At 41.2% G+C, this 19,223-nt stretch overlaps 2 protein-coding genes across 2 annotated transcripts; one reads left to right on the top strand and one right to left on the bottom strand.

Moving 5' to 3' along the window:
• The first annotated feature begins 7,228 nt into the window (after nucleotides 1-7,228).
• LOC103695836 (putative protein TPRXL) lies at nucleotides 7,229-7,897 on the top strand. Its single transcript, XM_008777260.1, has one exon. It carries the CDS (start codon nucleotides 7,229-7,231, stop codon nucleotides 7,895-7,897), a length of 669 nt encoding a protein of 222 aa, XP_008775482.1.
• Nucleotides 7,898-15,137: 7,240 nt separating this feature from the next.
• LOC103695833 (bZIP transcription factor 50) lies at nucleotides 15,138-17,435 on the bottom strand. Its single transcript, XM_008777258.2, has 3 exons — nucleotides 16,838-17,435; nucleotides 16,265-16,485; nucleotides 15,138-15,508 (listed from the first exon to the last, which is right to left on the bottom strand). Exons 1-3 carry the CDS (start codon nucleotides 17,314-17,316, stop codon nucleotides 15,243-15,245), a joined length of 966 nt encoding a protein of 321 aa, XP_008775480.1. The 5' UTR covers nucleotides 17,317-17,435; the 3' UTR covers nucleotides 15,138-15,242.
• Between the last annotated feature and the right edge of the window lie 1,788 nt (nucleotides 17,436-19,223).

Raw genomic sequence — 19,223 nt, 5'->3', positions numbered from 1 at the left:
CGAGCTGCTTGGCCGCATGGGTTAGCCATAAAATGAATATATCGATAGTAAAATCATTCATCGTTAAGTTGGAAAATGACTTCGCTAAAGCTTAGATTTTCAATAATTTATGGAGATCAAGTTGAGCTAATACTAAATTTTTGGAGCCTCATGCATCAAACTACATGTTTAAGATTCGATCCATTGCATGAATCGTTCCAACAAATTATCCCCTAATCCATTCTGAACCCATTTTGCAAACACCAGCCAATCAAACTCTTGACCCGACCCATTTTGCACCCTTGACTCAAACCACCACCCCCTCCCTCGAGGATTCAACCTTCAGATTTGGCGGTCGGTTTCTATGGGTCAAAACATTGTTGCATGCTGTTCCCGGGTGGCTCAAATCTGTTGGCAAAAGCGTTGTTGCTGTTTTTTTATATATTTTGAGTACGTGAGGACTGCTGTTCCCTTCTTTTCCTTTTTTTTTTTTGTTTTAGTTTAAACCATTCTATACTATTGCTATCATGCAATAGTTTCGTTTCTTCTGTCAACCTTGGAGCTAAAAACCACCTGCATCGTGAAATACAATATTAAAAAAACATTAAAAAATAGAAGTTGGGGTGGCCACCGAAAGGTCATCAAAGAAAAGCTCTTCAGTGGGGATAAAATTATTCTATCTACGATCTCTGTAAACCTTCGACGCGGTGGCCCGATTCGCCACCGAGCGCACCACCCAGGCGTCAGACGTCATGGATCCCACCTATTCCTCTTGTCACATTTATTCTCCTCTTGCAAAACGACAAGTATGAGCCATCCTTCAAAGGAATGAAAAAGATACAAAAAAAAAAAAAAAAAAATCTGATGCTCGAATAGAAGCTTCTCTCTCGCTGTCGAAATATAGGGTTTGTTTGGTCTATAAACAGGCTCATAGAAAATAATAACATATGTAATGTCTGCAAACTAATGTGATTTATAAAGCCATGAGACGAGAAGGGCTAACTCATACAGATATTTACTTATGGTTGGAATCCAAGCAGTTGATATCTACATGGTTACAACAAATTTAGCCTCTTCTAATAGATACCATTTGTTGGCTACGAAAGAGTGTCGTTGTTTAAAATCTCAATAGTTTGAGAGTGGTATTAAGACCACCAAAATTTTTGACAAAGTCAACCATGAAACCTCCTCAAAGTAGAGGAGTGATTTAACTACTTAGATGTCGATCAATTTATTGCCATATGAAACTTTGAAATCTCGTATGTTTGTTGGTGTACTAGATATCGAGTTATTAATTTATGCCGTATATGTTAATTTGTTCTTGCTCTTTGTATTATATTTGTTGCTTTTTATTATTGTTCTTTTTTTTTTGGGCAGCCTAATCAAAAGATGCAAGCCACAATTACCATGCACTCAAGAATCACCTGGACTAACCTTTTTTTGGCCTGATTCACCTGGAGTCGAAGCTACACGACCAAATATGGACACTTAAACTGTTAGCTATTTCAAATCCGAGAAGATTCACAACTAATTTTCATACACTATGGTCAGAAAAAAAGACCATGGGGTTTGACCCCAATCCAAGCCATGTTCCCATTGAATCATTTCTTTGACCAAAACCCATCGCCCAAATGGACCGGACATAGATCATGCTCCGAGTCCAAGTGAAAGAAACTTTGCCCATAGTGCGAAGAAGTTTCGACGTTTCTGTCTCAAGATTGGCTTTCACGTCTGCTTCCTACCGTGAAGGTTCTCCATTCAGTCCTCCTCCTGTGGGACGACATTTCAACTTTCCAAGAGCACAAATATGTAGAAATTAGTAATAAAGTAATGGAGGGACAAATGGCGATTACGTCCATCATCGACCAAGGGGGAAACAAATTAAATGAAAAGGGAAAAAAAATGATGTTGCGGTTCATTATCAACAATTTATAATAATATCGTGGTTCATTATCCGCGATTATGAGCCTTCCACCAATGTATAAGTTTAATGTTGTTGTTATTATTATGGAACCAGTAACAAGTTAAACGTGTTGTTGTTGTTATTGGACCCGATGATGAGCACTACTATACCAATGTATAAGTTTGATATTGTTATTGTTCTGCTGACGACGATTACGATAAATACTTCTTAAAGAACCTGCTTACTAATATTGCCACCTTTGATAACAATTTATCGCAAAAGGTCCACCCTTCATCTATATTACCTAATGTAGAATATCGAGGAGACAATTTGGTTCATAAAGATAGTGTTTTCCAATTATGTTATTTCATATTTTTTTTGTTCGGCAGATCCACAGAGTCCAAGAATTGAATCCACTTCGCTAACTTTTAACGTGCTCATTGATGTAGGAATATTTGCAAAGTGTAATTGTAATTTTAAATTTTCTTCTTTATCCTTAATATACTGATACTTGGGTAATAAAATAATTCCAGGGGGGAAAGCGTCAACACCATGGGCGTCTTTTTCTTATCGCACAAATATAGCCTTTGGAGCCCTGTAATAACTGATGCAACAGAACCATGATAGAGACGGCAAAGGATAAGAATAAGAGGCCAAATATGCCAGCCAAAGTCATCCGAGGATGCCTGCAAAAATTCCCACTTCTCAACCTTGGAATTTGGTACGATGGATCAAGTCCAGGTCTAGACATTAGACCCTTTTGTTGAACCCAATCCATCAGGAACAGAGAAATTGAGCCCTGCTTCTAAATCATTACAGAGAAAGGCTTTCTCTAGTGGGGCTACTGATTGGGTTACCTTCTTTGCAGTTCATTACTCTGGTAGGTTTATTTGGTTGGACGATGGATCCGTGCTCGAACCTTTATGTAGTCTTTTTATTTTTTGACTTTGTTGACCGCATCTATACCTATTATGTATGAGCCGCCGTTGTACCAAAAATAAATAAATAAATAAATAAATAAAAGAAAAAAAAGATAGGCTTCCCCGTAGATTTAAAATATTATATTATCTTGAAGACCTTTCCATTCAATATATATACACACACACACTATCCTGATGATGTTATAATAATGAAAAGATTGTTCCACGTCATCTCTTAGATTTTTCAGTTTCATAAACTGCTCATACAAAACCTGATATGTCGGATTGATTAATCCTGTCTCTTGATTTTTTTTTAAAGAAATGAAGCTGATTAAGGTTGATGACCTTTTAGGATCCGGTCCGTTTTTTAATCTTTTTCTTTTTCACATAGGCTCTGCTCGATATGGTAAACTTCCTTAGAGGTGCATGGAGGATCTGTGTGCTTGATCAAATGAAAAAAATGAAAAAAGAAGACTTTGTTTTCAATTTGATACATTGATTTTAGTGAATTATCTATGAAAGACCTGTACCACATAATGGTAACACAAAAAAAAAGAATGTTGTGGTTCCCTATTAGCCCGAGAAAGAAGACCATGACATCAATGGAAGAATAGTCAGAAGTTATGAATAGACAAGTTAATTAATTAAATCTGTATTAGAAATTTCATGGTTTCAGGATGTTCTCCTTCTTATTGAGCAGTTTCAACTCCAGCATAGCTCTTTTTTAAATTTGTTTCCCCAATTACTAGAGTACCTTGATGCAGCTACTCATGTTATGATTTCATTTGCAGCATACCTCCAATTCGCATTAATCAGCCAATGCTTAAAGCTTAAAACCTTGGAACAGAAGCTGACAAGCCATAACAGATATCTCTTCCTCTTCTTTTTTTTTTTTTAATGAAAGCATAAAAACAAACTTCAAGTGCTCATACTTCTCCCCCTCAGTTAATACCACAAGGGTAGATCAGCATCCCATTTCAAGCCACTGCAAGCAATTTCCATGATGCAACATGTAGTTGGTCCTTCTTTTCCTTCTCTTGCAATCCTTGGGGGTGGGCAACTGCAGCTGCTTCTCTTTGACCGACTATTTTTCAGAAATTTGGAGAACTTTTAGCTTATCTTTATTGTTTAGCTCAAAATTTATGCCTACAGAACATTGTAATTTTAAAGTGCATTTTAGTTTAGAATTCCATCAGAGGAGCTGGAATTTACTGAATCAGTCATGGATCATTTTTTCCCTTGGTAGCTTCAAAAACTTCCTCTTGCTGCTTTGCTGGAGAATTGTGCCTATTATCTTCTGCCACTGACGGCAAGAAGGCAGTAGATTTTTCTCCCTCTCCAACCCCAAGAATCAGCTGAGAGGCGTGGAATTATGGAATGTTAATTTTCTTATGTTAGTGTTCAATGGCAAAGTCATGGAAGAAAAAGAGAGAAAAGCATCTCTTGTCAACCATACACAAGTCATTGTACCATCACTTCTAGATGCTTTAATTCAATGGCAGCATTATTATCAAAGAGAAAAAAGAACAATCAATGAGACTCTTTATACTAAACATAAAGAATCTTGGTAAAGAACTTTTTAAAAACAAGCATATTCAATAGGCGCACCATAAAGGTCTGTATTCAAATCAAGGGCTCTAGAGAAGATGCCCAAACATAATATTCTCTTAGCAGCCAGAGTTGAACACTGAGTCTTGTTCTTGCCATTTTCTTCAACCCTAGGTGCTCAAGCAATGCAACCCTCTCCAGGAGAGAAAAGTCAGCGTGACTGAAAACAATCTCCAAATTATAGAACTATTTGAGCTCTCACCAAACAAATAAAATTGCTGGTTGCAATCCAACAATTGGATATTCATAAATCATTCGAACATGCATGAGTTTTCCCCTTTAGCCAGAGTATTTCTAAATGCAAAGCTTGTCTCCATATCAGATGCCATCATTATGATAGTGAGGATCCGTGCGGGCATATGTCTAATCCCACATTAGTTATTCGCCAGAGAGAACTTGGGTATTTATACACAGACTAAGAAACCCAAAAAATACTTTCGGACAAGCCATTTTAGGTGAGGCTCTGGTCGTGACAATAATAGTTTGAAAATAATTTAAAGAAGGGGTAATATCTGAAATTTTCCGATTGGACATCCGAAGAGAAAAATCATATAAGATGATCGATGGTAACTGCGACATCTCTTCTTGTTCCATCACCGTCAAGAAGATAAGAACCCTTCACCAATGCCACCTTTGCTACATACCATCAAATGCATTGGTGCAAAACGAATTTGTTTCCAAAACTAATTGGTTCTGGGTCGATGTGGTAAAGGCAACCCAGAGAGGGGATGATGGCGTTGATTGCAACGAATTGTGGCCATACACTATATTGTTCTTCTAACGTATTGTTTTTCCTTTAATTTTGCTTCATCTTATCCACATGAGTCCTTATCACTACAAGAGGTTTAAATGCTACCTGCAAGTTGAGCCCTCTCCTTCTCATGTTCTTGTTTTCGCTTGTTTGCCTGCGAAATCGGTGGGATTGAACGAAGATTGCGTGTTCTGGAGGTGAGTTATTTATTAGGTGGTGGGGCATTTCAGATGTGAAGTTAAAGCATCAATATATAGAACATAAATGACAAGTCCCGGCCAGCTGCTTGGGCGCAAACCATGCAAGGTTATGCTCGAAAATTTGTTAGCTCCACAGTCGCTGGAAGCAAAGGCCCATTTGGAGCGTGGCAAAAGAAATAGTAGGCCCACTCTGAACTTGGTTCATAGCTCGCTGCACTTTTAAGGTTGGCATCCACTTGCCACACCTTACTTAATGAACAAGCACGGCTGGGCCGGTCCACTTGACGGGCCCAGTCTTTTGGCCCAAATGAATGAAAAAAAAGGGAGAACTCAGAGTTCCCCTGTTTGAGTCGGAAGAGGAGACCGACTCCGGCTTCTCTTCTACTCCATCAGAGGCTTCCTAGCCTCTATATCTATTTAAGCAATCCTCATCCCTCCTACGAACTCCACTGTCAGAAATCATGAGAATCGCCTCCAATTTCTTACCCTTTTCGTCGAATTTCTTCTTTGGTTTCTGCCGGAAAGGGGTTATTGGATCATTGCCAGATCCTCACTGGATTGCGGTAAAGGGTCGAACTTCTTCTTCCTTTTTGTCTCTTGGTTCGATGGTCACTGTCACCGTGGATATAGGTCGACGAGCTGCTGGAATAGTTTGAAACAGGCATTGCCTATTTTCTTCTTCTTTTTTCTTTGTTTTTGCCGACCGCCGCCGGCCACCATCACCCTTGGTTGTCTCTTGACTGCACAGCGAGCGAACGGCCGCCCACCGTGGTTGAAAGGGAAGGAGGAAAAGAAGGAATGAGCCCTTCATTCTTTCCTCTTTCCTTTCGTCCAGCCATCCTTAGTCATCATTTTCTTTCCATTCGATCCACCTCAGTTGTCGTCGATGGGCCAGCTGTCATCACGGGGCTGGGCCGCCTGATGGTCGTCACCCCTATTTCGAGAAGAGAGGAAGTGTAGGCTCTCCCCCATTTTGAGAAGAAAGAAGAGAGTCTTCTCTCTCCTTTTCTCCTTCTCTCTCCTCTCTCTCTTGTTTCTCTCTTTACCTGAATTATTTCTCTCTAGAATTGTTGGACATGGTAAGGGCATCTCTCAGTGACTTTTGGTCGGCTCTGGTGAAGGACCCCGGTCCATAGTCGTCGGGTAGTATGCTAGCCCCCTCACTACGACACTGACTGAGCATGTTTAAATTTCATCATCATCAATCTTTATTGAGTTATCTATATTGCAGCGTGACTCTTGAGTTGACCTGTCAGACTAATTGAATCTGATCAATCCAAGCACTCGGATGTTACTACTTGATTAAACCTAGTAGAGGGTCCTGGTCTAGTGTCGCTACGACCATCCGTCGTGCTAGCCTTATCCTGACCATCGCCGAGTACCATTAAACTCTATCATATGAATCTCTATTATATTATTTGTACCATGTCCTAATTCTTGTTTCATGAGTTGACTAGTTGGATTGGCCAGAGCGGACCAACCCAGATCGTCGGACGTTGTTACCTAATCGATCCTATCCATCTTTCACCAGACTATTGTCAGCCACCATTAGACCTATAATTGATAATCCCTGATCTATTGTCTTGATTCGATATATGTTTCTTGATTAGATTAATTGAATTTCATTGTGCTGGCCGATTCAAACAATTAGGCATTATCCTCTAGCTGGCCTCGTATATCTTCCCTAGGCCTGTTAACGAGCTGAGCTGTTCAGGCTCGGCTGGAGCTCGGCTCATTAGTCAAACGAGCCCGAGCCTAAAATGAGGCCCGTTTAAACCCGAGCTCGAGCCCGAGCAGCTCATGTGACCGTTTGGGCTCGTGACTTAACACTGCCTGGGATTCTTTTTGAGTCTCCCCTAAACCGTGTATGCTTGGACTGCCGCCGGCTTCCTCTGGGCTCGTATACCAATTTAACTCCATAAGCAGCTTCAAAGGAAATGCCTTTTTCTCCTCCCCCAGCACCTCCACCTCCCTTCCACCACCGTCCACCTCCTCGGCGTACGCCGAGCCCGAACGTAGGCAGCTGGTGTCCGACGCCTTCTCGAAAATGTCCTCCTCGGGTGTGCTCTCTTGCTCTACGAGCCGACTCCTTGTGAGCTTATCGTCGGTGCCGCCGCTAGTGTCCTCGCAGGAGTCAGAGCCGAAGGTGGAGCAGGAGGCAGACTCGATGAAGGAGACGCGGTTGAAGGACAATAGAACGAAGCAGGAGGGGCAGACGTCGCCGACGATGACACCCTGCGAGTGGGCGAGGGTCACCACCTCGACAATCTGCCGGAAGACGTCGAGGCTCCCGATGAGGTCCACCGGCCGCCCCAGCCAGTCCGCCCACTCCCTCAGGCTCACCTCCCCACGCTCCTATTCCTCCTCCGCCACCATAGATGCCACCGCCGCGCCGGCCAGCCAAAAGCTCCCATCCTCGGTGCAGGACAGAAAGCGGCCCATCTCCTCCTCCTCTCCCTCTTCCATCGACTTGCCTTCCCAGCCGGCCGCTGCTGCCACCGCCGTCGGGCCCAAGCTATCGCTTGAGGCAACGTAGTCGTCTCTTCTCGCTCTGTTGCTTTTAGAACAGAGGGGTTACAGTTGCCAAAAAAAAACGAAGGGGTTACGTGGCCCGAGCTTGTAATTGAAACGAGCAAGCCTCGAGCCTTTGCTTTGCCGAGCAAATCCGAGCTCGAGCCCAATACAAAGCTCGATACCAAGCTCGAGCCTGAGCTTCTATGAAACGAGCGGAGCCCGAGCCTCGGGCTCGGCTCATCTTGTTAACAAGCCTAATCTTCCATGAATCTATTTTCACAGTCACCCCTAGTTTTATATGGGGCCACGGTCATCTAGGTAGAAAGAAGTCGAACGTGATCTTATATTCTAGTTTCTCTCTTTTTTTGTTAGTATTTTCTCTCGCTAGCTTGATCTAGAAAAATCTTTGGTTAAGAGGGCTGCTGGATAGTCCTGGGTTGGTACGTGATGGTGGACCTCTTTAGTGGATTAGGAGAGGGGTGGTTGTCGGATATCTCAGATAACTTTTTATGTTGACTTGGTTCTATAGGATAACAATCTTTTAGACAAGAGGACGTTGAGCATGGTTCTAAGATAGATCGTGGTGTGGGCAGGTATTAGTCTATCTAGGTTCTCGGCAAAGAGATAAGAATTCTTGTACATCGACCTACATAATATAAATATTTTTGCACCTATATATATATGATGTACTAATGATCAAGATAAGTAAGAAGCAAGAATAATTTTATGATGGTTTATGTATTAAATTGTTTTTTGATCAAGTATGTTTGTGATTGATGGTATGATTGATATGAGCATAACTTATACTTGCATAATCGGACTAATGGATATGGTGCCCTGGACTAACCATGTTATATTAATTGCTCCGTTGCGGGCTGGAAATGTAATATCTGGGCCCAAAAATTAACTGGGCCCAATACCTTTTTGGGCCCGTACTCGAGCATTGGGCCAGGATACCTAATGGACCTAACTGGGGCCCATTGTTGATGGCTGCCACCTCATGCTTTATGCATGGATGTGACTAGGGACAGGTGGGGATCAGAGGAGGATCCAGCTGTTCAAGCTCCTCACCAAGAAGAAGCTGGGCGTGACACTCGTCCCCCCCCCCCCCACCTTCTTCTTAAGAGTATCTATTAAACCCTACTGGCTCTCTCTCCAAAAATCTGAGGAACCCCTAAATCGGCAAAGGCGATGGAGTGGAGGCACTGGAGCACGGGGCACTGCAATCCCCTTCGGAAGCCAGGTAAGCCCCCTGCCTTCTCTCCCCCTGTTTTGTGCAAGACAAAAAAGAAACAAAGAAAGAAGGGAGGAAGGGGATTGTTGGCAGGCCGAGAGCCACCGGCGACGGCCATCGGCTTCAGCCGTGATCCCGTCGGCGCGGGCGTCGGCTGCTGGCAGACCAAGGGAGCGGCCGCAGGCATCCCGCAGTGCCGCCGGCTTCTCCCGGCCTCTCTTCCCCGTGGGAGAAGAGAAGGCCGCCGCAGGTGCGGCCGTGGGCTCAGCCGCAGGCGCGGCTGTGGACGCCGCGAGCCCGGCCGTGGCACCGCCGACTGTGGCTCGGCCCTCCCAAACCCCCTTCTTTCTTCACAGGGGAAGAATGAAGAGAGGAAGAGAGAGGGTTTGGGAGTGAGAGAGAGAGAATATGGGGTTGGTGAAGGGAGGTTGAAGAAAAGAAGAAGAATAAAAGAAAGAAAGGAAGAGGGAAAAGAAGAGAGGAAGAGGGGACTCATCCTCCTCATCGTGTGCGGCGGCCGCCGGCTTCGGCCGCGAGCACCGTCGTCATAGGCTCGGCCGAGGACGCCGCGGGGCCTAGCCGTGGACGCCGCCGGTTGTGGCCCGGCCTTCTTCCGCTCGCCGTCCTCCCTTTCCGCTCGTCGTGCTCCCATCGTCGGAGAAGAGAGGAAGGGGGAGATCGGGATGAAAGAAGAAGGGAGGAGAGGAAGCTTCGGGAAGGAGAAGAAAAGAAAAAGGAGAAGAGAAGAAAAGGAAAGAAAAAGGGAAAGAAAAAGAAAAAGAAAAAAATAAGGAAAAGAGAAGAAAAAAAAAGAAAAAAAAAATAAAATGGGTTTAGCCAAATTTGACTAACCCAAGCCCAATTAGACTGGGCTAAGTCTAAATCCGAGCTCAATCAGATTGGGCTAAGTTTGGACGAGCCCAAACTATAAATTGGGTTAAATCCGAGCTAATTTTAAGTTAAATTGAAATAGGTCCGAACCCAATTAAGCTGAGTTGGTCTCAGCAGACCTAATTGATTGTGAATCAGGCCCAATTCAAGCCCAATTCAACTGACAGAAGGTCGAATTGACCTTGGGCTAACCTTGACTCAGGCCCAAATGAGCCACATTGACCCAATCAGAGGACCCAATTGGCTAGAAAAGGTTGGACCCAATTATAAACGAGGCCCAATCCTTTAATTAAAAACCCAATCAACTCATGTGGACCTGATCTGGTTTTAAATCGAGCCCCGAAGGCTCTAAATTGGGTAAATTGGACTTGGGCTAGATCCTTGGATGGGATCCAAGCAAGTAAATTCATAGTATGATGAACTAAGAAATTTTATAATAAATAAATGGGGAATAATGTGATGCCTATGGTGTTGTTTTAGGTGATTAAGGATTTGTCACATGGACTTGAGAAATTTGGAAAGCGAATTGAGGTAAGTAATCTGTCTTAATCTTATCGTAGATCTTGTATTACGTTTTATAAGATGAACCAGTGTTTTTCATATAATTTGAATTGTATGCATGATTAGTGAAGAAATTAAGTAACCTGTTCTAATCCTGTTATGGATCATGTCATGTTATTAATGTTCCCTCAGCATTTTTTTTAAGTATATATGTTTCATGCATGATATGTTACAATGCATAAGTAACTTGCATGATCCCAGAAGTTATGGCTATGTATGCAACATGATGATGCTGATATTTTAATCATGCATGTAAGTTTATAAAGTCTTAGCTAGCCCAGAGACACTATAATGGGCTCAAAGATGCTACTGAGAATGACTGAGCTTGCCCCGCCAGTGGCTGAATAGTAACTGAGTCTGCCCCGCCAGTGGCTGAATAGTAACTGGGCCTGCCCCGCCAGTGGCTGAATAGTAACTGGGCCTGCCCCGCCAGTGGCTGAATAGTAACTGAGCTGGCCCCGCCAGTGGTCAAGACTGACTTCGCAGTAGCATCCGAGAGAATGGACCACGGCATGCCGGGGGCACGGTTTCATATGCATATTCTATGAAAATTTTTGTGATTTGCACTACTGCTTTGTTTAAAATTGCATACATATTATGCCATGATTATTAGATAAATATGCATGCCAGCTTCTCAAACCCTGATTTACATGTTTAGCCTACTAGTTGATCCGGTAGGATTATGCAGGATTACTTACTGAGCCGTGTAGCTCACGTCTGTTTATGCCTCGTTTTTCTTTCAGATCCTCACCAGTGATCGCCATCAGATATGTTTTTATTTTGCTACAGAGCTTCGTTATTTTTGGAGAAGTTTATATACTTTTGTACATTTGAATAGCATAGAAGTTCTGTATTTTTGGCATCAAACTTCAAGGTTGTACTGCAAAACTTTTAATATATATATAAGTTTGAATCCTTTTGGCTACCTGTTACCCCTGTATGAGGCTGCGTGCTACTGTGGGCGATAGTCGGCAATAGCACGGCCGTGTCACGGATCCGGGTCCGGGGCGTGACAGGAAATGTAATCGTGGTTAGTCTAAAGCCAAAAATAAAAAGAAAATGATGTGTGGATGTGAACTTGATTAAATAAACATAGGCTTTGGGCTATCACGTTATTTTTGATTGCCTCATCACAGGCTGAAAAATGTGATACTATCGATTGCCCTGTCACATGTTGGAAATGTGATACTATCGATTGCCCCATTATAGGTTGGAAAAATGATGCTATCGATTGCCCCATCATAGGCTGAAAATGTTATACTATCGATTGTCCCATCATGGGCTGAAAACATGATCGGAATTTAGCCTAAAATTGAAAAGATAATTGACCCGGATCAAGTTAAAAAGAATGAAATGAAAAGTATTGAAAACACTATTGAAGGTTTATGAGATGTCATATGTTATACTATTCTTATGTGGCTGAATTTCTATTGATATTTCATGTACATATTTTATATTGATTATTCGAGCAATATTGATAGCCGGTTTGTGATTTCATGATGTATGTAACGATTTCTTGTGGTTTTCAAATTTATATTATTATTGTGTTGGTGTGGATGTGTGGGGATTCTTACTGGATTGTAAAACTCATAACTCCTTTCTCTTTCTCTTTTTTAAAATTGTAGGTTGCATAGTATATGGCTATGGTTGAGATAACAGGCGGAGGGGATGATTAGATGGAGCATTACTGATACTGGTTAAATGATCAAATTTTATAATTGGACCAACTTTATTGTTTCGTATGAATTGAGATCATTATTGATTACAGATGTTGGAGTTGTAATATATTTTTAGACTTTGCATATTTTTTAAGGCTATGCTTTAGAGAGTATGTGGCTATGTCGCGTGCCAGACCTAGGTTTTGGATTCGGGGCATGACACAAGATGATGAGACTGGTTAGATTGGTTAGAAAATAAGCATTGGTCCTCTGCAGTACATGGTTTGCATGGCAAAATGTTATATAGCACCCGATGGACACCATCAAAAAAATAAATGGCCATCAAATAAAACGGTCACGGCTTGCGGTGCAAACAACGCACCACAAAGAATCTAGGTGTTAGAAAATGCAAATCATGGGCTTGTTGACTTTTGAAGCTTTGTATCGTTATTTGAAAACCAGTTCGGCCGCATCATCAGAGGAATATAAGTTACATAATTGGTAGTTAGCTCAAACATCAGTATAATCTGCTTCTCAAACCTTGGACAACGGATCGAGTGCCGCCCTCAGAAAATGAACAGTCATCAAACAAAATGGCGTTAGTGCAAACAGCGCCCCACGAAGGATCCTGAGTATCATGAGCTTATTGACTCTGAAAGATTGGTACCCTTCTTTGAAATCCAGTTAGATCACATCATTTGGAGGAGTATATTTGGTGGTTAGCTCAAATATAGTATGGTCTGCTTTTCAAACCTTGGATGGTTCATAGCTCTCATCAAAATTTTCTGAGTTGGGGGAGAGGAAACACTCTTAGAGTGATGCACCAGATTTTTACGTTTCTCGGCCCCCATAAATAATACCTTCCATCTTCTATGGGGCAAAAAAGAGAGGAAAAAATGCATGCCTCTCATCCCCTGCATGGCTTGGGCACCAACTCCATGAATGGCAGTTGGGCGAATATTTTCGGATATCCAACCCATCCAGAATTGTAGTAGGATCTCTCTAGCAAGACCCTATGGGGTTTAGGAAGGATTTGAGAACGATTTAGGGTTTGACTCTTGAGTACCGCTATCCGAACATGATTATATATATATATATATATATATATATATATATATATATATATATATATATAATAGAGGGGTGAGGCGATTATGGACTTAATGTTGATATTATAGATTATGGTTGTTTGTTCAAATTCAAATTGAAAATTTGATGTATCATTCTTTTCTTCTGTTCATTATTCAGATCATAAATAATATCTTTCATCTTCCACAGGGGCCACAAAAAAAAAAAAAACAAAGAAAAGGCATGCCTTTCATGCCTTGCATGGCTTGGGCACCAAGGCCGCCCAAACAAAGACAGGCGGTATGCGTTTCAAAATTTGGAAGAAAAAAAAAATGTCACCCTTCGCGCCAGGACCGCATGCAACGCGTTACCAAGAATGTAATAAGAGGTCATGCACAACGTTTTTAAGGTGGCTAAGTCCTTCCTAAAGGCTGTTGAAGAATTTGGTTCCACATGATAAAGGAATGCGTCAACATAACAACGAAAGGTCGGTGCTGAACATTAAACATATTATATTCCTCAATTGATTAAAAAAAAAACTCTTTTCTTTACCTTCACCAAGGTTTTCATTAAAAAGTGTAGGACCGTGTCGTTATTACATCATCAGTCCTTCACAACAATGCCATTCTATAGTGGGTGGCGTATCACACCCTCTAGGCTCCCAACAACAGTTTTGCATTTGTTTCCCAACTGTATGGTTCAAAACAGGGGATACAAATGAGTTGGGCATGCTGAGATGAACCTAAAACTCAATCCAATTAGGTTTGGCACAATCCAACCATGTGACAAATGATGGATTGCAAAACCGACCCTGCTCCATCACCTTAATTGCAGCTCTAGCAAAATCAAAGGTACTTTGACAAGCAGAAATAGCCAGCAGAAGTTGCATAATAAAGTTCCAAGGAACAAAATGCTTCTCTCTTCCAGCAAATTTTAGCAACCCTCCTTTTCGAGGTGCAAAAATCCAAAGTTGCCTCTTTCTTCATGATCTTTCAAGATATGATGCATGACCCAAATGATTCCACTACGCTCGGATCAACGATGATCCTCATTTCAGAATAATATGATCTCTGGTGATCTAAAATTATTGTATTTAACATATTATATTTCGGTAATTAAAGATTCTTAAATATCCATGTTTAATCTATTTGGTATGTCATGAAAATTCAAAATCACTGACCATGTAATACCATGACTATTCTTGATATATTTCATATATTTTATAACTATTAAACAGAAATCTTAAATAAATAATAAAACAATATAAATGAACATAAATTAAATTATCAAAATCTGCTGTTCCAAAACAATTCAACAAAACCAAGAATTAATTAAAAATTATCAAGAATAACTCTAGAAGATTATTAGATTACTCCAACTATAAGAAATTTTGACCCTTCCCACTCAAAAGAACTCTCGGAAACAATTTTTTCCCGCTGAACTGGAAGGACATTTTATCCACAAATTTCAGTCTAATATCAATGTCCTAGGCTGATTTTGGAAACTTGTCCTCAAGGGCAAGTTTCAGATCACTAGATTGGATGGAATTTAAGGGTGATACAGGATAACTAATTAGCACGATTTTAAGAATGCAACCAAACGCCACCTATGGAGCGTACCAAGTCCTTACTAATACAATAGCGAAAGGTGCAGTACGAAGTCCTTTTTTCCCCAAAAGAGAAGCCAGGGTAAGAGTTTCTTACAACCATCACTCAAGTTGCCTGAGGCACTCATTAATATCCCAGAGAAATAACATGGCTTGCATGATAGCTGTAGGAACTCCTGCTGTGGCTTCTCTTCAGAAAGAAAAAGGGAGACCCGAGGCAAGATAATGCAGTCATGGCGAAACATAGGGCCCAAATATAAGTACATAGTTCCATTCAGAAATAAGTAAGACACCATAGATATTAATATATTAACTAAACAGGAGTCTAATGCAATAGTACCAAGACCTACTAGGCAGAAACAGCACGCAAAAGGGAGAAACAGAATTTCATCCTACGCCTACTACCCCTGCATCGCCTTCTCATAATAAACAAATCCCATCCCAAATATGTCTCTACTACTCTCTCATTTGCTCCCCTTCGGGCCACCACCATTTCCTGATGAGCGTGACCTCTTCCCAGTCTGCTTGCAACCTTTCTTGGCTGGGCCAGGCCGGGCACAAGGAACAGGAACATGATGCTCACGAGCCAAAACAGGGAACCCAGCAGCAGGGATTCTGGCAAAAGAAAAATAGCAGGAGAGAAAATAGCCTTAGTAACCAAACATTGCTCCACTTGTGAAGAAACATAGCAAAAATTATTATTCAGTTGGATTCCAGTAATAATAAGTCCTTCCAGGGGCCAAGAAAAGCTGCAGAGATTATCATGCAGCAGGAGCAATGACAAGAGACTGCTTAACATTCCGCAATACTATTAGTGCTGAATTAAAAGTCATAAAAGTAATATCACACTGGCGCAGTTGGATGTCATGCCTTGTCCACCCATCTAAGCATCCAAAAGATACGCGAGGAAGGATGGTGCAGACTAAAACCAAGTAGTTTATAATCCTAGAATTTCAGTAGCTCCCATAGTGGAAGCTGCATTATAAAAGCCTCAAGACCTACCTAAGAAAGCTATCGATCAAGATAAATTTGAGTTGTTTAATAATTATATATAGTTCTATAAATGTTGAGATCGCTGAGCAAACCAATAAGAAATAGGTTGCATGAAGTCCAATAAGTAGTAATGCACGTATATGACACCAAGAAAAAACACACAAGCAATCCACCCATCATGAATCAAACACATAAACACATATATCAATCGATCCATCGATACAGCCCATAAGATTATATAACCCAAAATTCCAGCAGAAAGATACAACCAGTCAGCAGGGACGAGGCAAAGAAGTAACCAAACCCACAATTTCATGAAGCTACAACAGAGTAGGAAGCAGAGATGGAAGCAACCGTCCAAGTTGCGAAATATCTTACCCACGAAGAGTACGGCAGACTCCTGTTTGGCCACGGGAACACCGAGAGTCCGTGCCTGCAAGCGCTGGTGGAGTGCCAGATTCTCCGCCGCACAGCACTGGAGGGCGTAATTGAGACGCCGGCACTCCGCTTCCATGTACTTGTTCTTCATCTCCAGCTCCTTTACGTACGTCTTTTTCCTCTCCCTTGATTTCATGGCAGAATCCCTATTTCTTATCTGCCTGAGGAATTCCAAGAACAATAGACAATATCACATCAACCCAATAACAAGCTACTCACACACACAAAAAAAGAAAAGCCTTCCCTTGTTAGTTTAGTCCATAGCCTTCTCCAGGCTAATTCAAAACGCATTTTTTTCACATAATTCTTCTGGAGATTTATTCTTCCAGTCTTATTTCTAATATCCAGTACATGATTGGAGATAATCTTATATGTACAAAACCTGATTCAGAAAGCATAGAAACGGCTTAATCTTAATCTAAGTTCAAACCCTAATTTTTTGAAGAGTAATGGGCTTAAAGGTCCTAACTTTAACTTAGTAATACCAAGAGCAAATACCCTAACTACTCGTACCTTCTCCGTTTCTTGCTGATCGGATCGTCGTCTTCCACATCAACCCCTGCCGAAGCCTCACTTTTCTCCGTCGCCTCGCTTTCCACCACAGCACGCACAGGCTCCGCCTCGGGGCTGGCAACCTCGCTCCTCCCGGAGTCCGCCGATACATCACAAAAGAACCCCGCCAAGAACTCATCGTCGATGGCATCTTCACCTCCCTCGGCATCCTCCATGAGAAACTTCTCGATCTCATTCACGAACGAAGACATGGAATTCGGCGAATCCGACCACTCCGACGGTGGATACGGGATCCAGGGCTCGGCGGAGGGGCCGGAGTTGATGGAACCCTCGAACTTGGATTCCTCCGGCGATGGCTCCGAGTTCCACAGCTCGGGGGAGAGATCGAGAGCCGGATCATCGGAGAACCCCCCCAGGAGGCAGTCGAGATCTAGGTCGCCGAGAATGTCCGGCGCTGGAGCTTCCACCACGTCTCCCATTGCGAGAGGAAGAAGAGGAGAGCTGGAATTAGGTGACAGCCCGGAACCGGCCGGGGTGGATTTGGGGATATATATATATATATATATAGGAAGGCGTCAGAGAACGAACGCGTTTCCTTTCCTTTTTTTTTTTTTTTTTTTTTTTTTGGTAGAACGCGTTTCCTTTCCTTCGGTGGGAAGGAATCGAGACACTTCCTTGTGGCTTCCTTCAACGGGGGAGGTTTTCGTCGTCACTCAACCAATAGGAGTTTAGATAAAACAAAATCGGATAAAGTTTGATATAAAATGGGTTTTGACCGCTGCCCTCCTACCGTAACCTAGATATATCCACACCTATGCATATATATATATATATATATATATATATATATATATATATATATATATATATATATATATATATATATATATATATATATATATATATATATATATATATATATATATATATATATATATATTTATGTATGTATATATATATATTTATGTATGTATTTATACACATACATACATATATATATATATATACATATATTATGCATCCCGACAATAGATATTTATTTTTTGAAAAATTACTCTCTCTCTATATATATATATCAAATTATCTTATTTTTGTAATGATACACATTTGATTAATTTTTGATTTATTTGTAATATAAAATGATTTTGTTATAAAAATTTCAAAATGCAATCACTCTTATTATACAAATTAGATTTCAATGATTTCTGATCCTATAAACTCGTATTGACTGGAAGAACAAAACTCCTCAAATTATTGTAACTCGAATTCAGTCTTAGCATATCGATTTACAAGAACAAAATACTCTTTTGTTAATTATGATTTTTTTAGGGTTTTAATCCTAGTAGTAACCTGACTCTAATACCATATGTTAGAATTTCTAGATCATTATACTAGAAATTAAAACACTATAGAATTTAATTTAAATATATATATAAAAATAAGTTTAATCACATACCGATTAGTCCACCCATTCTGATACAGTTTTTCATCTAAAGCAGTCCTCACATATAGGAGAAACTCTAGGGTCAGTTCTTCCTCTCCCTCTCCTTAGTTTATGTTGTCATACAATGGAGCAAACAACTCTCTAGCTCATATATATAATATTGAGTCAGAGTAGAATTTTGGATGGAAGAGGTGACCAGGCCAAAATAAATAAAACAATTATTGGGCCCTCTGATTAAGGTACCCAAATAATCAAGAACCAGGCTCTACACCTCCATACCACATTCCCATATGTATATATATGCTGAAAAAATACCAAGATGGACCATAGCCCAAAACTTTATGGATCACAATTTTATTTGGGCTTTACCATTCAATTTATTTGGGAACGACCCAGACCTATTGATTGCCCCTTTTGCCTCGGGAGCATGCACAAGAATTTTGGATATTGCGGGGGAGGGGTGGTACCCACCATAGTTGCAGTCAACAAATTCATTAGGCAATCAGGCTTTTTTCTTTTTTTCTTGAAAGTAGGCAAGAACCGACGCTCGAGGGACTTGAAGAGACCATAGATCGCTTTGCGTAAGGGGCAGACAAGACAAAAGGGGAAGGAGCGGAGTGTTGTCCAGGGGGAGGCTGCATGTACACCTTCTCATGAAGATCACTATTGTGGAAGGCATATTTTGAACGTCTAACTGATAGAAGGCTATGAAAGGATGGTTCCAGACCTGTCTGACCTACCGTTAGCTTTGCTAAAGCAGTACTCCCAGGATAAGAATAGGTGGCATAGTATAAAACACGCAATTAATGGTAGCCTACATTTTAAATAAAATCTTACAGAGGCAACCCTCTATCCATGTTATATACCAAAAGAGCATAGCTCAAAGAGCATTATTTTCATCTATATGGAGTAGTGTTGAACCAAAATTTGTTCAAATGCTTG

Source organism: Phoenix dactylifera, chromosome 1 (genome assembly GCF_009389715.1).
Source record: "Phoenix dactylifera cultivar Barhee BC4 chromosome 1, palm_55x_up_171113_PBpolish2nd_filt_p, whole genome shotgun sequence".
Classification (NCBI taxonomy): Eukaryota; Viridiplantae; Streptophyta; class Magnoliopsida; order Arecales; family Arecaceae; genus Phoenix; species Phoenix dactylifera.
Note: the sequence above shows the minus strand (reverse complement) of the source record. Positions and strands in the feature narration are given on the sequence as shown.

Coding starts and splice junctions, on each gene's coding strand:
- LOC103695836 (XM_008777260.1), top strand. CDS start 7,229: ATGCTTGGACTGCCGCCGGCTTCCTCTGGGCTCGTATACCAATTTAAC.
- LOC103695833 (XM_008777258.2), bottom strand. CDS start 17,316: ATGGGAGACGTGGTGGAAGCTCCAGCGCCGGACATTCTCGGCGACCTA. Junction 16,486..16,837: donor ATCAGCAAGAAACGGAGAAG/GTACGAGTAGTT, acceptor GGAATTCCTCAG/GCAGATAAGAAATAGGGATT. Junction 15,509..16,264: donor GTCTGCCGTACTCTTCGTGG/GTAAGATATTTC, acceptor TTCTTTTGCCAG/AATCCCTGCTGCTGGGTTCC.